Below are 19,336 nucleotides of genomic sequence, written 5' to 3'. Positions count from 1 at the left end.
CCCTAAGTCACTTTTTTTTTTTTTTTTTTAGAGATTTATTTATTTTTATTTGGAAAGTCAGATATATATAGAGAGGAGACACAGAAAGAAAGATTTTCCATCTGATGAATCACTCCCCAAGTGATGGCAGTGGCTGGAGCTGTGCTGATCCGAAGCCAGGAGCCAGGAGCTTTTCCGGGTCTCCCAGGTGGGTGCAGGGTCCCAAGGCTTTGGGCTGTCCTCAACTGCCCTCCCAGGCCACAAGCAGGGAGCTGGATGGGAAGCGGGGCCAGCAGGATTAAAACCAGTAACCATATGGGATCCCAGCGCATTCAAGGCGAGGACTTTAGCCTCCAGGCTACTGCGCCAGGCCCCCGCCCAAGTCACTTCTTAAACATTTAAACAAATGTATTGAAAATTTTTGATGTGCTCCCTAAACACGTACTTCCTCTGTCTTTCTCCTTTTTGGAAAATGACCACTGAAACCAAAATCCAGGAGCCAAGCATAACTCCTCTCTGCCAGCCATCTGTAGGTACATTCCCATGGATCTGCATTCCCATCTCTCCTCAACCCTCCAAGACCATCACTGGACCACGCCAACATCATTTCCTGCAGGTGCTGAGATGGTCTCCTTGCTGCCTCTCAGCTGCCCCAGGGCAGCCAGAGGCGACAGCACAGTTGGTTCCCAGCTGCGCAAACCCCGCTCCATCTTCTTGCCTCCCACAGCAGGAGCTGAAGCACCTCAGCATGGTTTCTCATACAGGTTCATCTTCCTCCACCTTCCTTCCTGCCCACTCTCCTCCAAGCCCTCATCTCTGAGGTCTCCCTCAAACACACCAGGCACACCCTTTCCACCTTGGAGCCCTGCACCTGTTCCCTCTGTCTGGAATGTTTTTTCCATGGACTGCCACAGGGTTTACCCCTCAGCTCATGAAGCTTTTATGCGGCTGCCTCCTAAACTTCCTCCTCACAGGCCTTTCTTACTCTTACCCTTTATTAAAAATACAGGAAAACGCCAAAATTTGCTTGGTCTCCCCTTGACTCTTCCCTCACAGTATGTGAACTCCATGAAGAAAAGTATCCTCGGACCCGGCGGCACCATGGCCTAGCGGCTAAAGTCCTCGCCTTGAAAGCCCCGGGATCCCATACGGGCGCCCGTTCTAATCCCGGCAGCTTCACTTCCCATCCAGCTCCTTTCCTGTGGCCTGGGAAAGCAGTTGAGGTCGGCCCAAAGCTTTGGGACCCTGCACCAGCGTGGGAGACCTGGAAGAATCTCCTGGTTCCTGGCTTCAGATTGGCTCAGCTTTGCCATTGTGGTTGCGTGGGGAGTGAATCATCAGATGGAAGATCTTCTCTCTGTCTCTCCTCCTCTCTGTATATCTGACTTTCCAAATAAAAATACATAAATCTCTAAAAAAAAGCACTAAGAAAAAGAGAAAAGCACCCCATGGAGCTAGAACCATGCTTGCATGTGATGGACAGTAAGTATTTGCTCAACTAACAAATGAAACAAAAAGGCAACATGTGATTGCTACTAGAACTAGAAAACCAGCATCATCTGCCACAGATGGAAGTCAACATAAAATGCACCAACTATTTAAAATAAAACTGTCCATTTGCATATCATCTCTAAGCTCTCTTTGAAAATCAACAGGACACATGCTCGTGTTGGTGTGGCCTCTGTACAGACACACAACAGGTGGATGGCAGGAGAGAGCTGGGGTGGGAGTGAGCCAGTTCCTGGGAGAGCAGATCAGGGTGGTCACACGGCTGCCCCCACCCAAGTGGGCGGAGTGTAGGTACAGCCAGGCCAGACCCCAAGAGTCCTTCTGAGAAGCTGGGAAAGCCCTTCCTGGGGCCAGACAGCTTTGCTGAAAAGAACAAAGAACAAAGCGAGCGTGGCAGGCTGAAGGGCCTCACGGGGCCGCATCGTGGGGGACAGACACGCACGAACCTGTAGGCGAGGTCCATGGAGACCAGACAGCTGAGAGCAGAAATGAAAACAGGTTAGGTCCCAGAGGGTGGCAGCTTCAATCCCGTAAACACCAGAAAGGCCTGGGAGTTCAGGTGCAGGTCTGGGGACCCAGCTGAGCCCGGGGGTGGGGGTGGGGGTGGGGGAGGGCTCCCATGTCTCCGTTGTCAGATGCTGAGTCTGAGCTGAGCACCTGTGCACGGGACAGAGCCTCCCTACCCCAGCCTCTACATTCCAGATGATCTCCCCAGTTGCAGCCAGCCCCGTCCTTGTGGGCCCATGGGAGTTGGATCCCGGTTTTGAGGGGACGATTCTTTTCCTGCCCGCATGGGGCTCAGTAAAAGCCGCGGCAGGTGTGGAGGGTGAAGCTAGAGCTGCTGCAACTGCCAGGCCAGCAATGCCTGACCTACATCTCCATGGTTGGCTGCATGCAAAGAAAAATACCAGGGCTTTCCGTTGGTGTTTACCAGATGCAGCCAGCTCAGGGAAGGCTGTGTCTGCTGCCAGTCTGGTGCGGCCAGGCCAGGTTGGTGGTGAGCTGTGTGCCACAGGGTAGATAGCCAGCTTGCATGCTACTTTATGGCTTCGGGGACTTCCACAGATTTTATACACTACACAATTTTACCTTCTTTCTATAAAAGTCTTCCATTAAATCTTTTTTCTTCCTCTAGTTTATTATTAAGGAGACAGAGGAAAAAAAATGACAAGATTCTATTTAGAAGGGAAAAGAAAAAAACAACTCCCTAAGCAGTTACTCTCATTGTAAACCACTGACACTTGGAGTAAGCTTTCATTTTTCAAAAATGTATTAAAAAAAAAAAAAAGGACAATCTGAAAGTTGGTCCAGTGGCCCAGCGAGAAGAACCTTGGCCTTAGGTCAGAAAATGCAGCTCGCTCCTGCTCTGCAGTGGCCTGGTTTGTGGTGGCTGCGCCACCTGAGCACGGAGCATGACTCGAGCACTTCCTTTCATCTGACAAGTGTGGAGGCTGGGCAAGATGTGCTCTTGCAAACCACCAGGATCTTATTCCAAGGACCATGTGCGCCTCAGAGCGAGCAGTGGTGGGTAAGAAAACAGACAGGAGACGGACAGGAAACTGAGCTCTAATCCCAGGACAGTCCTTTAGGAATTCAATGCGCAATCCTGGATCAGTCACTTCACCTCTAGGTACCCAACTCTCCTCCTGTACAAACCAGAGACCCACAGTTCATGGAGAAAAGGCACTCTAGGTGCCTCTGGCATCATCATGCCACTTCATGCTTGCACACATTAGCATTCCCTCGGCCTATATCTATTTCTCCAACTTCAACTTCTGTCCTTGAGAACTGGTAGGCTGCTAGAGCTGTGCCACAGCAACTGTAAAGCTCCAGTCCCCAGTCCCCTTCTGACATCAATAAAAAAGCACTTCTACTTACTGTATATCTTACATGTGTTGGGTACTCATTTGTGTTTAAAATTCAGTTTCGGGGGCTGTGCTGTGGTGCAGCCCACTAAGCTGCTGTCTGTGACCTCGCATCCCACATCATAATGTCAGTTGTGAGTATTGGCTGCTCCACTTCTGAGTCAGCACCCTCTTAATGTGCCTAGGAAAGAAGTGGAAGATGGTGCAAGTGCTTGGGCCCGCGACATCCACAGGGATGTGGATGGAGATGCAGGCTTCTGGCTTCAGCCTGGCCAGCCCCAACTGTTGCAGCCTTTAAGGAAGTGAAGGAGCAGATGAGGAGCTCTGACTCTTCCTCTTTGTCATTCTGCCTCTCAAATCAATAAACATGAAAAGAAAAATATATCGTGATCCCATATGAGCACTGGTTTGTCTCCTGGTTGCTCCACTCTCCATCTAGCCTCTTGCCTGTGGCCTTGGGTTCCTGCACCCATGTGGGAGACCCGGAAGAAGCTCTTGGCTTTGGATTAGCTCAGTTCCAGCTGTTGTAGCCACCTGGAGAATAAATCCAGCAGATGGAAGATCTTCTTCTCTGCCTCTCCTTCTCTCTGTAAATATGCCCCCCCAATCCAATGTTACATATGAGGAAATGGAATTTTACAAGGGTAGATTCCAAGATCAGGCAGTTCCTGAGATTCAAACCCAGATGAATTCATCTCAGACCCTATGAAAAGGGGGGTACATTATGGAGAATGGAAAGGAATTGGGATTCCAAGTCAGAAAACCTGACCCCGTTTGCCTCCTCACCCTGTTGGGGGCTCAAGGAGTTAATGTGGACACAAAGAGGCACACAGAGAAGCTGTTTTATGAGCAAGCCTGGATTTCCTCACATTCTTTTTTCTTTTGTCTTCATTTTACTTCAAAGGCGGGAGAAAGAAACACACACACACACACACACACACACACAAAAGAGACTGACTCTTCAGTCTACACGTTCACTTTTTGAAATTCACTTTTTGAAATGTCCACAATAGCCAGAGCTGGGCCAGGCCTAAACCAGAGCTTGGAACTTAATCTAGGTCTCTCATGTGAGTGATAAGGACCTAAGTACTTAGGCCATTATCTGCTGCCTTCTAGCTTGCACTCCAGTGGGATTGCTGGATAAGAAGTGGAGCAGTGGGCCTGGCGCTGTGGCCTAGCAGCTAAAGTCCTTGCCTTGAACGCCCCGGGATCCCATATGGACGCCGGGTCTAATCCAGGCAGCTCCACTTCCAATCCAGCTCCATGCTTGTGGCCTGGGAAAGCAGTCGAGGACGGCCCAAAGCTTTGGGACCCTGCACCCACGTCGGAGACCCGGGAGAGGTTCCTGGATCCCAGCTTCAGATCGGTGCAGCACTGGCCGTTGCGGTCACTTGGGGAGTGAATAGTTGGATGGAAGATCTTCCTCTCTGTCTCTCCTCCTCGCTGTAAATCTGACTTGGTAATAAAAAATAAATAAATCTTAAAAAAAAAAAAAAAAAGGGCCCGGCATGGTGGCCTAGAGGCTAAAGTCCTCACTTTAAATGTGCTGGGATCCCATATGGTGCTGGTTCTATTCCCGGCAGCCCCACTTCCCATCCAGCTCCCTGCTTGTGGCCTGGGAAAGTAGTCGAGGATGGCCCAAAGCCTTGTGACCCTGCACCCGTGTGGGTACCCGAACAAGCTCCCGGCTTTGGATCAGCGCAGTACCAGCTGTTGCAGTCACTTGGGGAATGAATCATCAGACGGGAGATCTTCCTCTCTGAATATCTGACTTTGCAATAAAAATAAATAAATCTTAAAAAAAAAAAGAGCACACATACTAGAGGGATTCACCTGGGTTTAATCCTAGCTCTGTTACCTACTAACTGGGCCACGGACCGTGGCCTACCTGCTCCCCTGCCATTTCCTCATGTAAAAGGCTTCCTTATGGAGTGACTAGCAGGATCACCAGCCAGATGCCTGCTGTTTGGCACAGTAACCACTTCACTTAATACAGGAACCTGCTATCTTGTGTCCAGGGCCTGGTGCTAGAAGAAGACACTTCATAAATATGCTTAATCAAACTTCATTTGGGCAGAAGGGTGCTCAGAGGAAATCCTCCAGCATACTGCTTCCACTTGCACAGGCCCACATTGATAACGATGAAAATCACCAAGGCACACACGTTCCGACCCAGCAGCTCCACTTCTAGGGACTCATCCGCCACAGATGCACTTAGACACGGGTCAAATGGCAAACAGCGCTATTCACTGAGGATCATTACTGTAATTGCATAAGACTAAAAAAACCCCTCACAACAAACAAACATGAACAAGCAAATTAGAATAGATAGACAGAGAACAACTAGGAAAGTTTAGAAACAGACAGGAAGCGGCCAGCTGGGATGCACTTATAACTCACTGGGTGGTACACAAAGATCAGTTACTCCTCTCTGGGGTGTTGAGGATTTCTCTGCACACCCCTCCCAAAACCGTTCACCTAAACTGTTGACATTTGTCCTGTTAAAGTTATAGAGTTAGACTACCCGAAAAACAACCAGGTTCAGCAAAATCATGCTTCAATGCTATAAAATGCTAAATACTAACATAGAAATAGACAAGAGACAGCTGAATAGCAATATATAGCCATTCTAAGGTATATAGAACATGGTTAAATATAAACCAAAATTGAAATGTCCATGAGGAAGTCACAGGTTGTGGCCGAGAACATGCGTTTCTCTAGTAACATATTGGCTAATCAATACCATGTCAATTAATGCCATAATGTTGTAAATGGTTGTAAATATTATGTTGGGTTTTTTACCTGATTGGGATGATACTCTGTTGGTTCTACCTTCAGACCAGAGATGGTCTCACCAAGAAAACTTACCAAGACAATAAGATGCTAGACTTTATGATTGGTCAAAACCTCCAATGAAAGAATGTCAACTGAATTTGAACTATGGAAATGCAACAAGGTGGAGTAATCCACCGTGGGGGTGGGGGGAGGGTTTGGGGAGGGGTGGGGGGAATTCCAGTGCATAAAAACAAATGTGTCACATTATGCAATGAAATTAATAATAATAAAAAAATTGCACACACAAAAAAAAACTAAAAAAACCAACACACCTTGTGTCTATTAGTGGGAATTGGTTAGAAGAATGGGACAGTGCCCCTCATGGGATGCCGTGTAGTTATTAAACAGGATGAGAGGGCTGGGGAGATAGACTGGCAAGTAGAATGTCTGTGTGCTACCCTGGAGGGTGTGTTTGGGTTTGTGATGCTGCTTCCTGTGCCTCCTGAATAGCAATGGGATGGCTCAAACCATTGTGTGCCTGCCATCCATGTGGGAGACCCGGCTTGAGTTTCTGCTAGGATGTGGGCCACTGTGGCCACTGAGAAGTGACCCAATGATTGGAGCTCTCCATCCCTTTCCAATAAATAAATATTTTATTAAAAAGCTTGGGGCCGGGCCCAGCACCATGGCCTAGCAGCTCAAGTCCTTGCCTTGAACACGCCGGGATCCCATATGGGCGCTGGGCCTAATCCTGGCAGCTCCACTTCCCATCCAGCTCCATGCTTGTGGCCCGGGAAAGCAGTCGAGGACGGCCCAAAGCTTTGGGATCCTGCACCCGCGTGGGAGACCCAGAAGAGGTTCCTGGATCCCAGCTTCGGATCGGCACAGAACCAGCCACTGCGGTCACTTGGGGAGTGAATCACCGGACGGAAGATCTTCCTCTCTGTCTCTCTTCCTCTCTGTATATCTGACTTTGTAATAAAAAAAAAATAATAATAATAAATAAATCTTAAAAAACCTTAGGGCCAGCGTTGTGACACAGGGGGTTAAGCAACCACCTGTAATGTTGACATCCATATGGATGCGAGTTTGCATCCCAGATGCTTCATGCCCAGTCCAGCTCCCCGTTAATGGGAGGTGGTCCAAGGACTTAGGCCCTGCATAGAAATGCCCTGGAAACAGCTCTTGGTGTGGCCATTTGGGGGAATAAACCAAGGGATGGAAGATCTCTGTGTTTCCCTTTCTGTTACTTTACCATTCACATAAATAAATTAATCTTAAAAAATTTAAATGAAAAAATTCTTTTGAGAATTATTTATTTTATTAGAAAGGCAGATTTACAGAGAGATGAAGAAACAGAAAGATCTTCTATCTGATGGTTCACTCTCCAAATGGCTGCAATGTTAATCTGAAGCCTGAAGCCAGGAGCCTCTTCCGAGTACAGGATCCTAAGGCTCTGGGCCATCCTCCATTGCCTTCTTGGGCCATAAGTAAGGAGCTGGATTGGAAGTGTAGCAGCTGCAGCATGAATCAGTGCTCACAGGGATGCCAGCACTGCAAGGTTGACAATTAGCCAATTAAGCCATTGCACTGGCCCCAAGCACCAAAAGTGAGAAAATGAAGGGACTTGTATATACAGCACCCAAGCATTTGTGTCAAAATGAGGAAACACATATGCATTTATTACATCTATTCTGCTTTCCCAGGAAAGAAACCAGGTAGCTGGGCAAAAGGGTGCTGAATTTTTATTTTGGGCGGAGGGGTGCCCAAAAAAGGAGAAACGTTGTTTAATGGTGCAGCTGTCAGCACTCTAGCACCAGGAACAGAATTTGGCCCAAGCAGCTAGGAAGGGTTGGGTGAGCCCCACGGGAGCCTCACATGGTGAGGAGGATGAGGAAGGCGACCATTAAACAGAAGAGCCCATGGTCTAGGACAGCGCAAAGCCCAGCATGGCATAGGAGAAGAACTGCTGCTTGAGAGACGGGTTCCTGGCACAGCCAATGATCAAGCTGCCAAATACTGTGCCAATGTTGGCCGCTGAACGAGCCACAGCAACCAAGGCAGCCCCGGCAACATTGAACTTGGCCACCGTGTCAATGTCCTGGGACACAACACTGGTCTGGAACTCCCGCCTGGCGACCTGCAGGGGGTAACTGCTGTAGGAAGGCTGTTTAGGTAACTCCTCTGGTCTGCTCAGCAAGGAGGCAGACGCAGGCCTGAGTAGGCCCCTGGTACAACAGTGGACCACAGCCGGAGAAATTAGTAGGAACCTGCTGGCATGCATCTTTTCAGTCTGCACTCCCACTGCCCTGCAGCCCCTGCTCGGCTCACAGTGCTCGCCTGGCTCAAGGTTGTTCCTGTTGAATTTTGAACTACATGAATATATTACCTATTCTCAGAAAATTAAAAATTGGGGGGCTGGCACTATGGCATAGTAGGTTAGCCCTCAGCTATTGCACTGGCATATGGGCACAGATTCATGTCCTGGCTGTTAAGTTTTTCATCCAGTTCTCTATGGCCTGGAAAAGTGGTAGAGGATAGCTCAGGTCCTTGGACCCTGTGTGGCAGACCTGAAAGAGGCTCCTGGTTCATGGCTTCAGAACAAATCAGCTCCGGCCACTGTGGCCACTTGGGGAGTGAACCAGTGGATGGAATATTTCTCTATCTCTCCTTCTTCTGTAACTCTACGTTTCAAATAAAAATAACACAAATTTTAAGGGAAAAAAATTAAAAAATGGAACAGGATGTGAAAGAGCCTTTTGGCAGAAACAGACTTCTTGCCAGGGCAGGACTCCCCAGAAACTGACTCCAGCCAGTTACTATACTCAAGAGAAATGACAATTCTGCTATTTGCATCTCATGACAACAAAATAATCCCACCGCCGAGGAAGCAGTGGCACAGGGGTTGCTCCCATCTCTGATCTCATTCTTACATGCTGTTAAGCTAGAAGACCAGGTTCCAGCAACCAATTTCTCTGGAGTTGGCACTGTGGCATAATGAGGTTAAGCTGCCACCTGCAGTGTTGGCATCCCATAATGCAAGCTGGTTCCAGTCCAAGCTGTTCCACTTCTGATCCAGCTCCCTGCTAATGCATCTGGGAAAGCAATGAACGATGGTCCATGTGCTTGGCCCCTGTACCCACATGAGAGTCCCAGATGGAGCTCCTGGCTTCGGATCATCCCAGTGTTGGCTGCTGCAGTCATTGGCGGAGTGAACCAGCCAACAGAAGACTCTGTCTCTGTAACTCTGTCCTTCAAATAAGAATAACCTGCCTTCCAGGTTAAAAAAATCATCCCTTAGTGGCCCTGGAAAATAAAAGGAGAAGGAACCCAGCCCCAAAGGGAGTGCGGAACCACTTTAGTCCATCTTTAGGGCAGAAGTAGGGAACCTGTTTTCTGCCAGAGGGCAATTGGATATTTATAGCATCATTCACAGGCCACATAAAATCATCAGCTTAAAAATTAGTCTGCTCTGGGATCTACTGAATTTTAAGTCCTGCCTGCAGTTGTCTTGCCAAAGTCAAACCAAATGATTTCAACAGCTATACAGCCCCCAGTCAAGTGGCCCCAACTCCTGATCTATGTGTAAAGGCTTGATCCCTTACCTTTGTTCCCACAAGGCCCCTCTCATTGTCCCCTTCCATTTTTCATTCACTTCTTCCATGTTTGCTAAAATCACTCCACTACTACTCCAGAGGCTAAACTGGAAGAAATATACACGAGTAAAAAAGATAAAAGCTGCTTTGTAAAATAGTCCTTGGTTTCTTTAATATGAGAATAAACACCTGCAAGTATAAGAGAGGACACAATGATATGATGAAGCCATCACACAGCACCAATCCAATTCCACCTGCTCCTCATCCACCACTCACCCCGTATGACTCAGAGGGTACCCCCAGGCACACTTTAGTGTGATTTTATTTTATTTTATTTTTATTGGAAAGTCAGATATACAGAGAGAAGAGGAGAGACAGAGAGGAAGATCTTCTGTTTGTTGATTCATTCCCCAAATGGTTGCAATGGCTGGAGCTGAGCCAATTCAGAGTCAGGAGGCTGGAACCCAGAGACTCTTCCGGGTCTCCAACAAGGGTGTAGGGTCCCAAGGCCTTGGGCCATCCTTGATTGCTTTCCCAGGTCACAAGCAGGGAGTTGGATGGGAAGTAGGGCTGCTGGGATTAGAACCAGTGCCCATATGGGATCCCGGGCGTGCTAGGCCACCGCTCCAGACCCTAGTATGTATTTCAAAAAAAGTGAAACCCAACATAATTATGGTGCTATTATCATGTCCAGAACTTGAGAAATCCAACAAAAACCTTGGAAATGTTTTGAATGTGATCAAAACTTTCCCAAAGAGGGCACCTTACTGCAACATGAAATATTAATGCATGTATATAATGAGCTCTAGGTACAAGTCAAGTCATAAATAAGTCAGCTTTGTAGCCTTTTAAACATAGTGAAATAAAGACTGTGCACCAAAAATGCTAATGAGACAAGAGTCAACTCCAGATATATTAAGAACTTAAATGTGGAGGCAAAACTCTTAGAAGGAAATGTTAACAGTTTTTAAAAAATATTTAATTTTATTTGAAAGGCATATTTATAGAAAGGAGAGAGCTCTTTCATGCCCCAAACGGCCACAAACCCAGAGCTGAGCCAGTCCGAAGGAGCTAGGATCTTTTTCTGGGTCTCCCACATGGGTGCAGGACCCCAAGGATTTGGGGCCATATTCCACTACTTTCCCAGGCACATTAACAGAGAGCTGGATAGGAAGTGGAGCAGCTGGGACTTGAACCAGCATCCATATGGATGCTGGCACCGTAGGAAGAGGCTTAACCTACTAAGCCAAAGCACTGGCTCCAATGACAAAAGTTTTTTAGGATCACAACATAAGCAAAGAAGAATTTATTCAATAAAACAAAAGGCACAAATCATAGAAGATTCAACTACTTTAAAATGAAGAAATTCTAAATCTAAACACATCATAAGAAAAGTGGAAAGACATACCACAAACTGAGACCACATTTACAAAAAATTTATATTCAAAATATGTGAAGACTCCCTGTGGATCTGTCAGCAAAGGCCAAATTCAAAGCATGGAACACAGACACAGGTATTTTATGCATAAGAAGAAAACACACAGGCTAAGAGCCTGAAGAAAAGCTTCTCAGCCCCATTTGTAAACTGAGAAATGCAAACTAACACCACCAGATACCATTTCAACCCCAATAGCTCCATAAAAATTTAAAAGTCTCAGCATATAAAAGTAACAAAGACATAGGGGCCAGTGCTGTGCATACCGAGTGAAGCCAGAATGCTGGCAATCCCTTAGAGGCATCAGTTTGAGTCCTGGCTGCTCCACTTCCAATTCAGCTCTGTGTTAATGTGCCTGGAAAAACAGCAGAAGATGGCCCAAGTGCTTGGGCCACTGCCACCCACATGGTAGACCTAGAAAAAGCTCCTGGCTCCTGGCTTCAGACTGGCCAAGCCCCAGTTGTTGCATCATCTTGGGAGCAAACCAGCATGTTATTTAACTTCTTGGTGTTGTAAATTTCTTTTTTCTTCCTTTTGTTGATTTTGTTTTGTGGCTCTTCATTTAAGGGGATGTGTAGTAACTGTGTAATGGAGACTGTCATATCTAGTAACATGTCATTTAACTTCATGGCATTGTAAATTCCCTCTTTTCTTTCTATTGTTGATTTTGAAACATGACTTTTCATTTAAGGGGATGTACAGTAGCTGTGAAATGGAGACTAACATTCAGATGTGAGGATGTAGTGTGGTATGCATTTCTGCTTCCAGACAAAAATGGACTTACAATGAAACTGTTAACTATATCTTGACAATAGGATTCTGGACTCTCTGCCATTGTCCAGGCCCACAATGATGGACATATGACTGAGTATGAAGAACTATATGTTAGTAATGATATAGCGGAACTGCGGGGGGGGGGGAAGAAACTGGGGAGGGGATAAGGGAATATGAAACTGTACTATAAAATAATAATAATAATAATAAAATGTATTTTAAAAAAAACAAAAAGAATTCTAATCTGTCCAGGCATTTTTGCTACTGTGAGACTGGCTTTTTACACAATGCGAGCTTGGAGGTTAATGTCAATAATAATGTCTTACAAAAGGGCCTTCTATTATTCCTACTGTCTTGGCTGTCCCCATTGACCTTATGCTAATCAAGGAACCTGTATTTAGGGTTTCATTCTTTCCTTAATCTTTAGGTTCTCCTTTTCTTTGTGATACAAGATCAGGTTGTAGAATAAGAATTGTAGCAGGAACTTCTATTGTTTTTGGGTAAAGCAGGTGGCAGGGTTGTCCTTAGAAACACCCACTTGACCATGACATGGAAAGTCTGAGCCAGAGTTTGACTGATTCTGCTTAAATAAAGCGGACAGCAATATTGCATAGTCCACTATCATCATGGAATCCTAGTGGTCCGTCTTTCTCTTTCTTTCTCTCTTTGCACCGACTCCACGCACACTTCACAAGTTCCGAATCTCGGCCGGAGCTGGACTCCGGCACTAACTGGCCATCACTAGACTCTAGAATGTGTGCAAGTACAGGAGACATCCCCAAGCACGCCCAGCAGCTCTACTAAGCAAGCAGCCCAAACACCACCGACAGCAGTGGACATGTAACTTGAGATAGAATCATACAAGAGAGTCTGAACATGCACTACCTACAGAGCAGTCCTACAACCTGAAAGGATCTCACAGTGTTGAGCAGAAACAGTAAACCACCGGGAAATACACACAGCATGTCAGCTCTATGAAGTTCAGCAGCACACAGAAAAATCTTCTACAGGGTGTGGGGGTGTGGGCCTGAAGGAGTTGAGGGACACCACCCCAAGCTGGTTATGGACTGGGATTGTAGACACCGGCACATAAGGAGCAATGGAGCAGTCAGCTGTCTCTGAGCTTCTGGAACCTGCTTTAGGGCAGACCCTCCAAAACAATTCCTGTCAGGAGGTTTCTCCCCAGGAACTGTACCCCAGAGAATTTTAACTTGTGGGGGTGCAGAGGTCAGGGTGAGGGGGAAGACAGACAGGATAATGAATAGGACAGCATACTCGGCCTTTGCCACCTGTTGGCGATGTCCAATTGCTCTTCCTCCCCTCTCCAAAGAAGCAGGTATACAAGCACCTACATCTTTTAAATGTTTATTTGAAAGGGAGACACATCCACCTAAAGATCTCTCCTATCCCCTGTTTTATTACCCAAATGCCCACAACCACCAGGGTTGGGCCATGCTGAAGCAGGAGCCAGCATCTCAAGCCAGGTCTCTTACGCAGGTGAGCAGAGACCCAAGTACAAGCCTCCCACCACACACATTAGTAGGAAGAGGGAATGGAGAGCAAAGCATGAATCAAACCCAGGCACTTCCATACGGGATACAGGCGTCCCACGTGCCCATCCCAGCTTCAGGATCACAGATTCCACTACTGAAACCCCAGAGGACAGAGGCCAAAGGCCAAATTTTCCCTCCGCTATACTCCTAGGTAGTAAATCCTGCATTCCTCCCTCAGTTCAAGGGAATGAGAAGCACAAAACCCAGGAGAAGGGGTAAAGAAAGGGTGACAGAGTGGGCAGGGCACAGAGTGGACTCTAAGGTACTCATACGTTCGATTAAAAAATTATCTCTTTGAAAGACAGAGACAGATATCCCATCCACTGATTCACTACTCAAATGCCTAAACAGCCAGGGAGGAGCCGAAGCCAGAAGCCAGGAATTGGATTAGAGCCTCCTACCTGGGTAGCAAGACTCCAACTACAGGAGTTATGACCTGCTGCTCCCGGCATGTGTCCTGGGAACGGAGCCCAATCTCAAACCAGGCACTCAGAGATGTAATGCAGGCATCTCAAATTGCACCTTAACTGCTAGGCTAAACATCCACCCTCATGTTTGAGTTTATTAACTGTGTGATGAGTGTGCAGGTGATCCAATTTCCTATTCTTGAAACTGCACATATGTACTTTTTTTTTTAGATTTATTTATTTTTATTGGAAAGGCAGATATACAGAGAGGAGAGGCAGAGAGGAAGATCTTCCGTATGCTGACTCAGTGGCTGCGACAGCTGGAGCTGAGCCAATCCAGAGCAAGGAGTCTCTTCCAGGTCTCCCATGTGGGTGCAGGGTCCCAAGGCTTTGGGCCGTCCCTGACCGTTTTCCCAGGCCACAAGCAGGGAGCTGGATGGGAAGCGGGACCGTTGGAATCAGAATTAGGGCCTGTATGGGATCCTGGTGAGTACAAGGTGAGGACTCCAGCCACTAGGATACTGTGGCAGGCCTGAAACTGTACATAGGTATTACATGGTCTCTGCTGTCTGTATTTATAGTAAATTTATTGGGGGTGGGAGGAGAACTGGTATACCAGAACAGTGCAATGCTCTCAACCAGAACTGCAACCACTAACTGAATACATATGTGGTGTTCAAAGGGTTAAGCCGCTTTGCCTGTGGGTGGGAGGGCAAGCAGCAGCTGGGGCACAGTGGGAGATCCTGGCCCCAGCTGGTTTCAGACTGGATCAAGCTCCACACCCAGGAACTGGCACCTGGGAGCTGGGGGAGGGGAGATGGCCCTCTGGACAGGTGGCACCTGCAACCCTTAGTGACCAGATCCACGTAAGGTCACTGAGCCCAATCAGAGGATAGAGGGCCTCCTTCGGTTGCAGCCCCTCCAGCTGGGAAGGAAAGAAGTTGGTGGCAGCTTAGAGTGGTGGGAAGGGAAAGAGACTCTACAGCAGGAGAAAGGGGAGGGAAAGAAGTGGGTGGGCTGGGCTCAGCTGGAGGAGGAAGGCTGGTGGGATTAGCACCTGCTGAGAATGATATTAGGTTTCTTGGGAAGGGCTCATCTATCTAGTGCTCCCCCAAAGCTGTCTCCCTGTGGCTTTTCTCTGCTGGACAGATGGCGCCTGAGCTGCCTAAGTGGGAGCTGCTGCTTGAGGGGGAGCGACAGGGGACAGGACCTGCTCTGTTGAGCCCTGGGACTTCCTGCCTTCCAATAATAATAGGATTAGAGTTAACTCCCACTGAGGGCTTACTCTATAGGGCAGTCACTCTCCTAAACCCTTTATACAAATTAGCTCCATTTAATCTTTTTTTAAAAATACATTATTTTAAAATTTTTATTGCAAAGTCAGATCTGCAGAGAAGAGGGGAGAGAGAGAAAGATCTTCCATACAATGATTCACTTCCCAAGTGAGCACAACGGCCGGTGCTGCGTCGATCCGATGCCGGGAACCAGGAACCTCTTCCGGGTCTCCCACATGGGTGCACGGTCCCAAAGCTTTGGGCCGTCCTCGACTGCTTTCCCAGGCCACAAGCATGGAGCTGAATGGGAAGTGGAGCTGCAGGGATTAGACCCGGTGCCCATATGGGATCCTGGCACTTTCAAGGTGAAGACTTTAGCTGCTAGGCCACGGCGCCAGTCCCTTGCTCCATTTAATCTTCACAGCACCCATGGCCTTGTCAGTGAAGCAGGTTTACATTTGAGGAAATCGGTGCTTTGGTGAAGTTAATTACTTGCCCAATGTCAAAAACAGCAAGCAAACTAGGACCTAAATGCAGGCAGTCCAACTCCACAGCCCTAGCAGGAAACCACTATTTCCTATGGTTTCCTACACAAGACCATGGTGTCTTCCCCTTCTTAAATAACAGCAAGCTCCTTTCAGCTGCTCACCCTGAAAACCTGGCATCCTCTCTCCCTTTAACTCCCCACTCGGCTTCTCTTGCCAGTATGGTTTGTTCACACAGGCACCAGACAAGTCCTTCAACACCCTTAGCTGGATCCTGTCACTTCTCGGCTTGAAAATCCTGTGTGCCTTTCCACTGCTTTCAGAATGAAGGCCAGAACCTGTGTGCAGCCCTGGAGGTCTTGGCACTTGGCTAGCTCTGGGAGGTGATCCCTGGCACCTTACCATACTTCAAGAATGGTGGGCATCTTTCCTTTACTTGCCTTATTACCTGGTACTCCTGCCTGAGACACTTTACCCCAAATTCCTCCACAGATCATGCCCTCACTGTAATCAGATCCAATGGTACCTTATGAAGAGGCCTTCCTGATGAACCTACTTAAGACAGACTTCTGGGCCCGGCAGCGTGGCCTAGCGGCTCAAGTCCTAACCTTGAACGCGCCGGGATCCCATACGGGTGCCGGTTCTAACCTGGCAGCTCCACTTCCCATGCTTGTGGCCTGGCAAAGCAGTCGAGGACAGCCCAATGCTTTGGGACCCTGCACCCAAAATGGGAGACCTGGGGGAAGTTCCTGGTTCCTGAATTCAGATTGGCGCAGCACCGGCCGTTGCGGTCACTAGGGGAGTGAATCGTTGTATGGAAGATCTTCCTCTCTATCTCTCCTCCTCTCTGCAGATCTGACTTTGTAATAAAAATACATAAATCTTAAAAGAAAAAAGACTCTTCCCCCATCCCAAATCCCTTTACTGATACACTAAATACTACTTGACATATTAAATCTGTCTCCCCCACTGGAATGTCCAACTCAGCGAGAACAAGGACTTGGATTTGTTCACACTGTATGCCCAAACTGTAGCTCAGGGCCTCATCACGTACGTCAGGAACTCCATAAAGTCGTTAATGAACAAATGAATGAATGACCAACATCCGTCAGGAAATGACTCAGACTCAGAAGGGACGAAGGCTGCCTGAGTGCCCTTGGCTTCCTTGGCAGCTCCAAGGCAGTGGTCAGTGTCCTTCCCTATTATGAAATGTTCTGAGTGCACTGCATCACCACGCTGTCATCCACTTGTGCTCGCACAGCCACACGTCCACAGAACTGTTCAGTGCTGCAGCACAGTGTATCTGTGAAGGAATGCCCTTGACGGCAGCAGGCAAGGCTCAGCAGACTTCAGGGCACTTACTTCCTGGGTGACTCTTCTTGCCACTCCTGCCCAGTAGATGACATCAATCATCTGTCCCAGCACTGGATTTTTTTTTTTTTTAACATTTATTTAGTTTTATTAGAAAGGCAAATTGCAGAGAGCAGAAAATACAGAAGGATCGTCTCTCTGCTGGTTCACTCTCCATGTGACAGCAACAACCAGAGCTGAGCCGATCTGAAGCCAGGAGTTTCTTTTGGGTCTCTCACATGAGTGCAAGGTCCCAGGGTCCCAAGGCTTTGGGCCATCCTCAACTGCTTTCCCAGGCCAAAAGCAGGGAGCTGGGTGGGAAGTGGAGCAGCTGGAACACAAACCAGTGCCCATATAGATCCTAGCGTAAACAACACAAGGATTTAGCCACTGAACTATTGCTCTGGGCCCACTGGATCCATTTTGACTTGTATCTATTTTCATGACTAAGTCATTAAGGGTTTTGAACCGAGGACTGACAGGATTTTAAAGGATCACTGGTTGCAATGAGGTCGCTGTTTGGATGGGTAGGTGCAGAGCGGGGAGACCAGGGAGGGAGGAGGCTGTATGGCTTCCTATATGAGGACTGATGGCTAACTGCTGTGCCTCCTCACATCCTATACCAATCTGGGCTAGTTCCCCTGTCAAATGTGAACCAGCAAGAGAACATGCTGGAAGCTATTCAATGGTGTGTTTCCATTCAGTAGCATATCCCCCAATAGTCCTTCCAGCCATCCTATGAGGTAGATTCCAGAGAAGAAAATTCAGGTTCTTTTAATAGGTCAAGTCACCCATCAAAGACTGACCCTCTCAGTTCTATTACAAGAGCCTGTCCTCTTCACACCTGATTAGGCCGCTTCCAGCCAGCATCCATCCACATCCCACCAAGGCTCCGAAGCCCAGTCCCAAGCCAGTCTTTACCAGGAAGCTGTCCCCAAGCTTTTATGATGCCCAGCCTGCTGAAAACCACATGGTGGATGAAGGCTCCACACGTGTTCCACCTACAACATTCTGCCAACACAAAAAGCCCTAGACACTGGGACCCTCAGAAAGACAAGAAAGCTGTCTGCTGGCCCAACCACCTGGCAATGAGCCATCTTCTCATTATTTTCTTTGGATTTAAAAAAAAAAAAACTTTTTTTTCCCTTTTTGGTCCCTGGGCTGAGTGGTGGGATTTCTCCAATAGATCTGAGAGAGATGGCTGCTGTGTTTTGAAATGTAAACAGTTTCTGTGCCCTTGGCCAGACTCTAAAAGCCTGAAGGTCAAAGTCCACACACAATAGTTTTTGTGTTTGCTTGTTTGTCCATCCTTAGCCCTGGACTTGGGCAGTTGGGTGAGGGGTTCCTGTCAAGGTCAGGGAGATTTGCTACAAACCTTTCTGCCTCTATGCTGAAGAGACTTGCCAAGTAGAAAGAGAGGGCCAATGACTTTCAGTTCCTGTAATATGTCTAGAAGCAGGAGCTGATTCAGCTAGATGATGTCACCTTCCCAAACCTCCTGACCAGCAGCTGAGATGGTAAAGCAGGAAACTGGGGGATACTACTCGGCTGCCTATGCCTGGACATGCCCCTGGCAAAAGCGTCCTTCTGCGGATGAGTAGAAGGAGAACTCATCGCAGTGGGGAGAGCAGTGAGCATCCTTCAAGACCCACATTCCAACATGCTGTCCCAATTTTTCTTTTGCAAACCAGCATTCTGAACCAGTGAGGCTTCATTTATTCCAAGTGGAGCCATGGAAGAAGCCTGGCTTTGCAGCCAGGCCTGCAAGGGTCTAGACACATGTTATACCATGCACGAGCTGCATGACCTTTGAATGCAAACTCATCTCTCTGAACCCCAACATTCTCAATCAGAAAAGAATACTCACCATCCAGGTTAGGTGGGAGAATTAAACGGAAAATATATACATACGCAGTCCACATGGAATCGGTACTCGGTAAATGGCAGTTGCTATGATTCTTCTTGGTTCTCTGAAGAGAAGACTTTTTTTCCACCAATAACAGAGGCTCAGGGGCCCACTGACGTCACCACTGAGTGGTCCCCACTCTTTTTAATTTTTGATGATTTTTACATAGATAATAGGCTGCAAAGGGACAAGGGCTATAGGAAAGTGGGTGAGACCACTGTTTCCACATTCTCTTTTTTTCTTCCTCTGGGAGGAAGAAAAAAGAGAAAAGCCACACCCAGCTTCCTCTGTACCTTGGGCTGGAGGACAGGCACGCAAAGCCATTCCAGAGTCCCTCATGTGGAGCATGCTCTGAGGGTCCTGCTCAAAAGGTTTCGATAGTTTCACAGTTCTGAATTACTGCCAATCTCATCACTCCATGCACAAAG

The 19,336-nt window shown here is 47.6% G+C and overlaps 2 protein-coding genes across 4 annotated transcripts in view; both read right to left on the bottom strand.

The window, feature by feature from the left end:
* The window catches only part of BCL2L1 (BCL2 like 1), a 60,388-nt gene that overhangs the window by 14,770 nt on the left and 26,282 nt on the right, over window positions 1–19,336 (bottom strand). The window lies entirely within an intron of this gene.
* LOC118760177 (ATP synthase F(0) complex subunit C1, mitochondrial-like) lies at window positions 8,003–8,440 on the bottom strand. The gene has a single exon (XM_036497110.2). The coding sequence runs from the start codon at window positions 8,410–8,412 to the stop codon at window positions 8,056–8,058; it is 357 nt and encodes a 118-aa protein (XP_036353003.2). The 5' UTR covers window positions 8,413–8,440; the 3' UTR covers window positions 8,003–8,055.

This window comes from Ochotona princeps, chromosome 22 (genome assembly GCF_030435755.1).
Source record: "Ochotona princeps isolate mOchPri1 chromosome 22, mOchPri1.hap1, whole genome shotgun sequence".
Taxonomy (NCBI): Eukaryota; Metazoa; Chordata; class Mammalia; order Lagomorpha; family Ochotonidae; genus Ochotona; species Ochotona princeps.
Note: the sequence above shows the minus strand (reverse complement) of the source record. Positions and strands in the feature narration are given on the sequence as shown.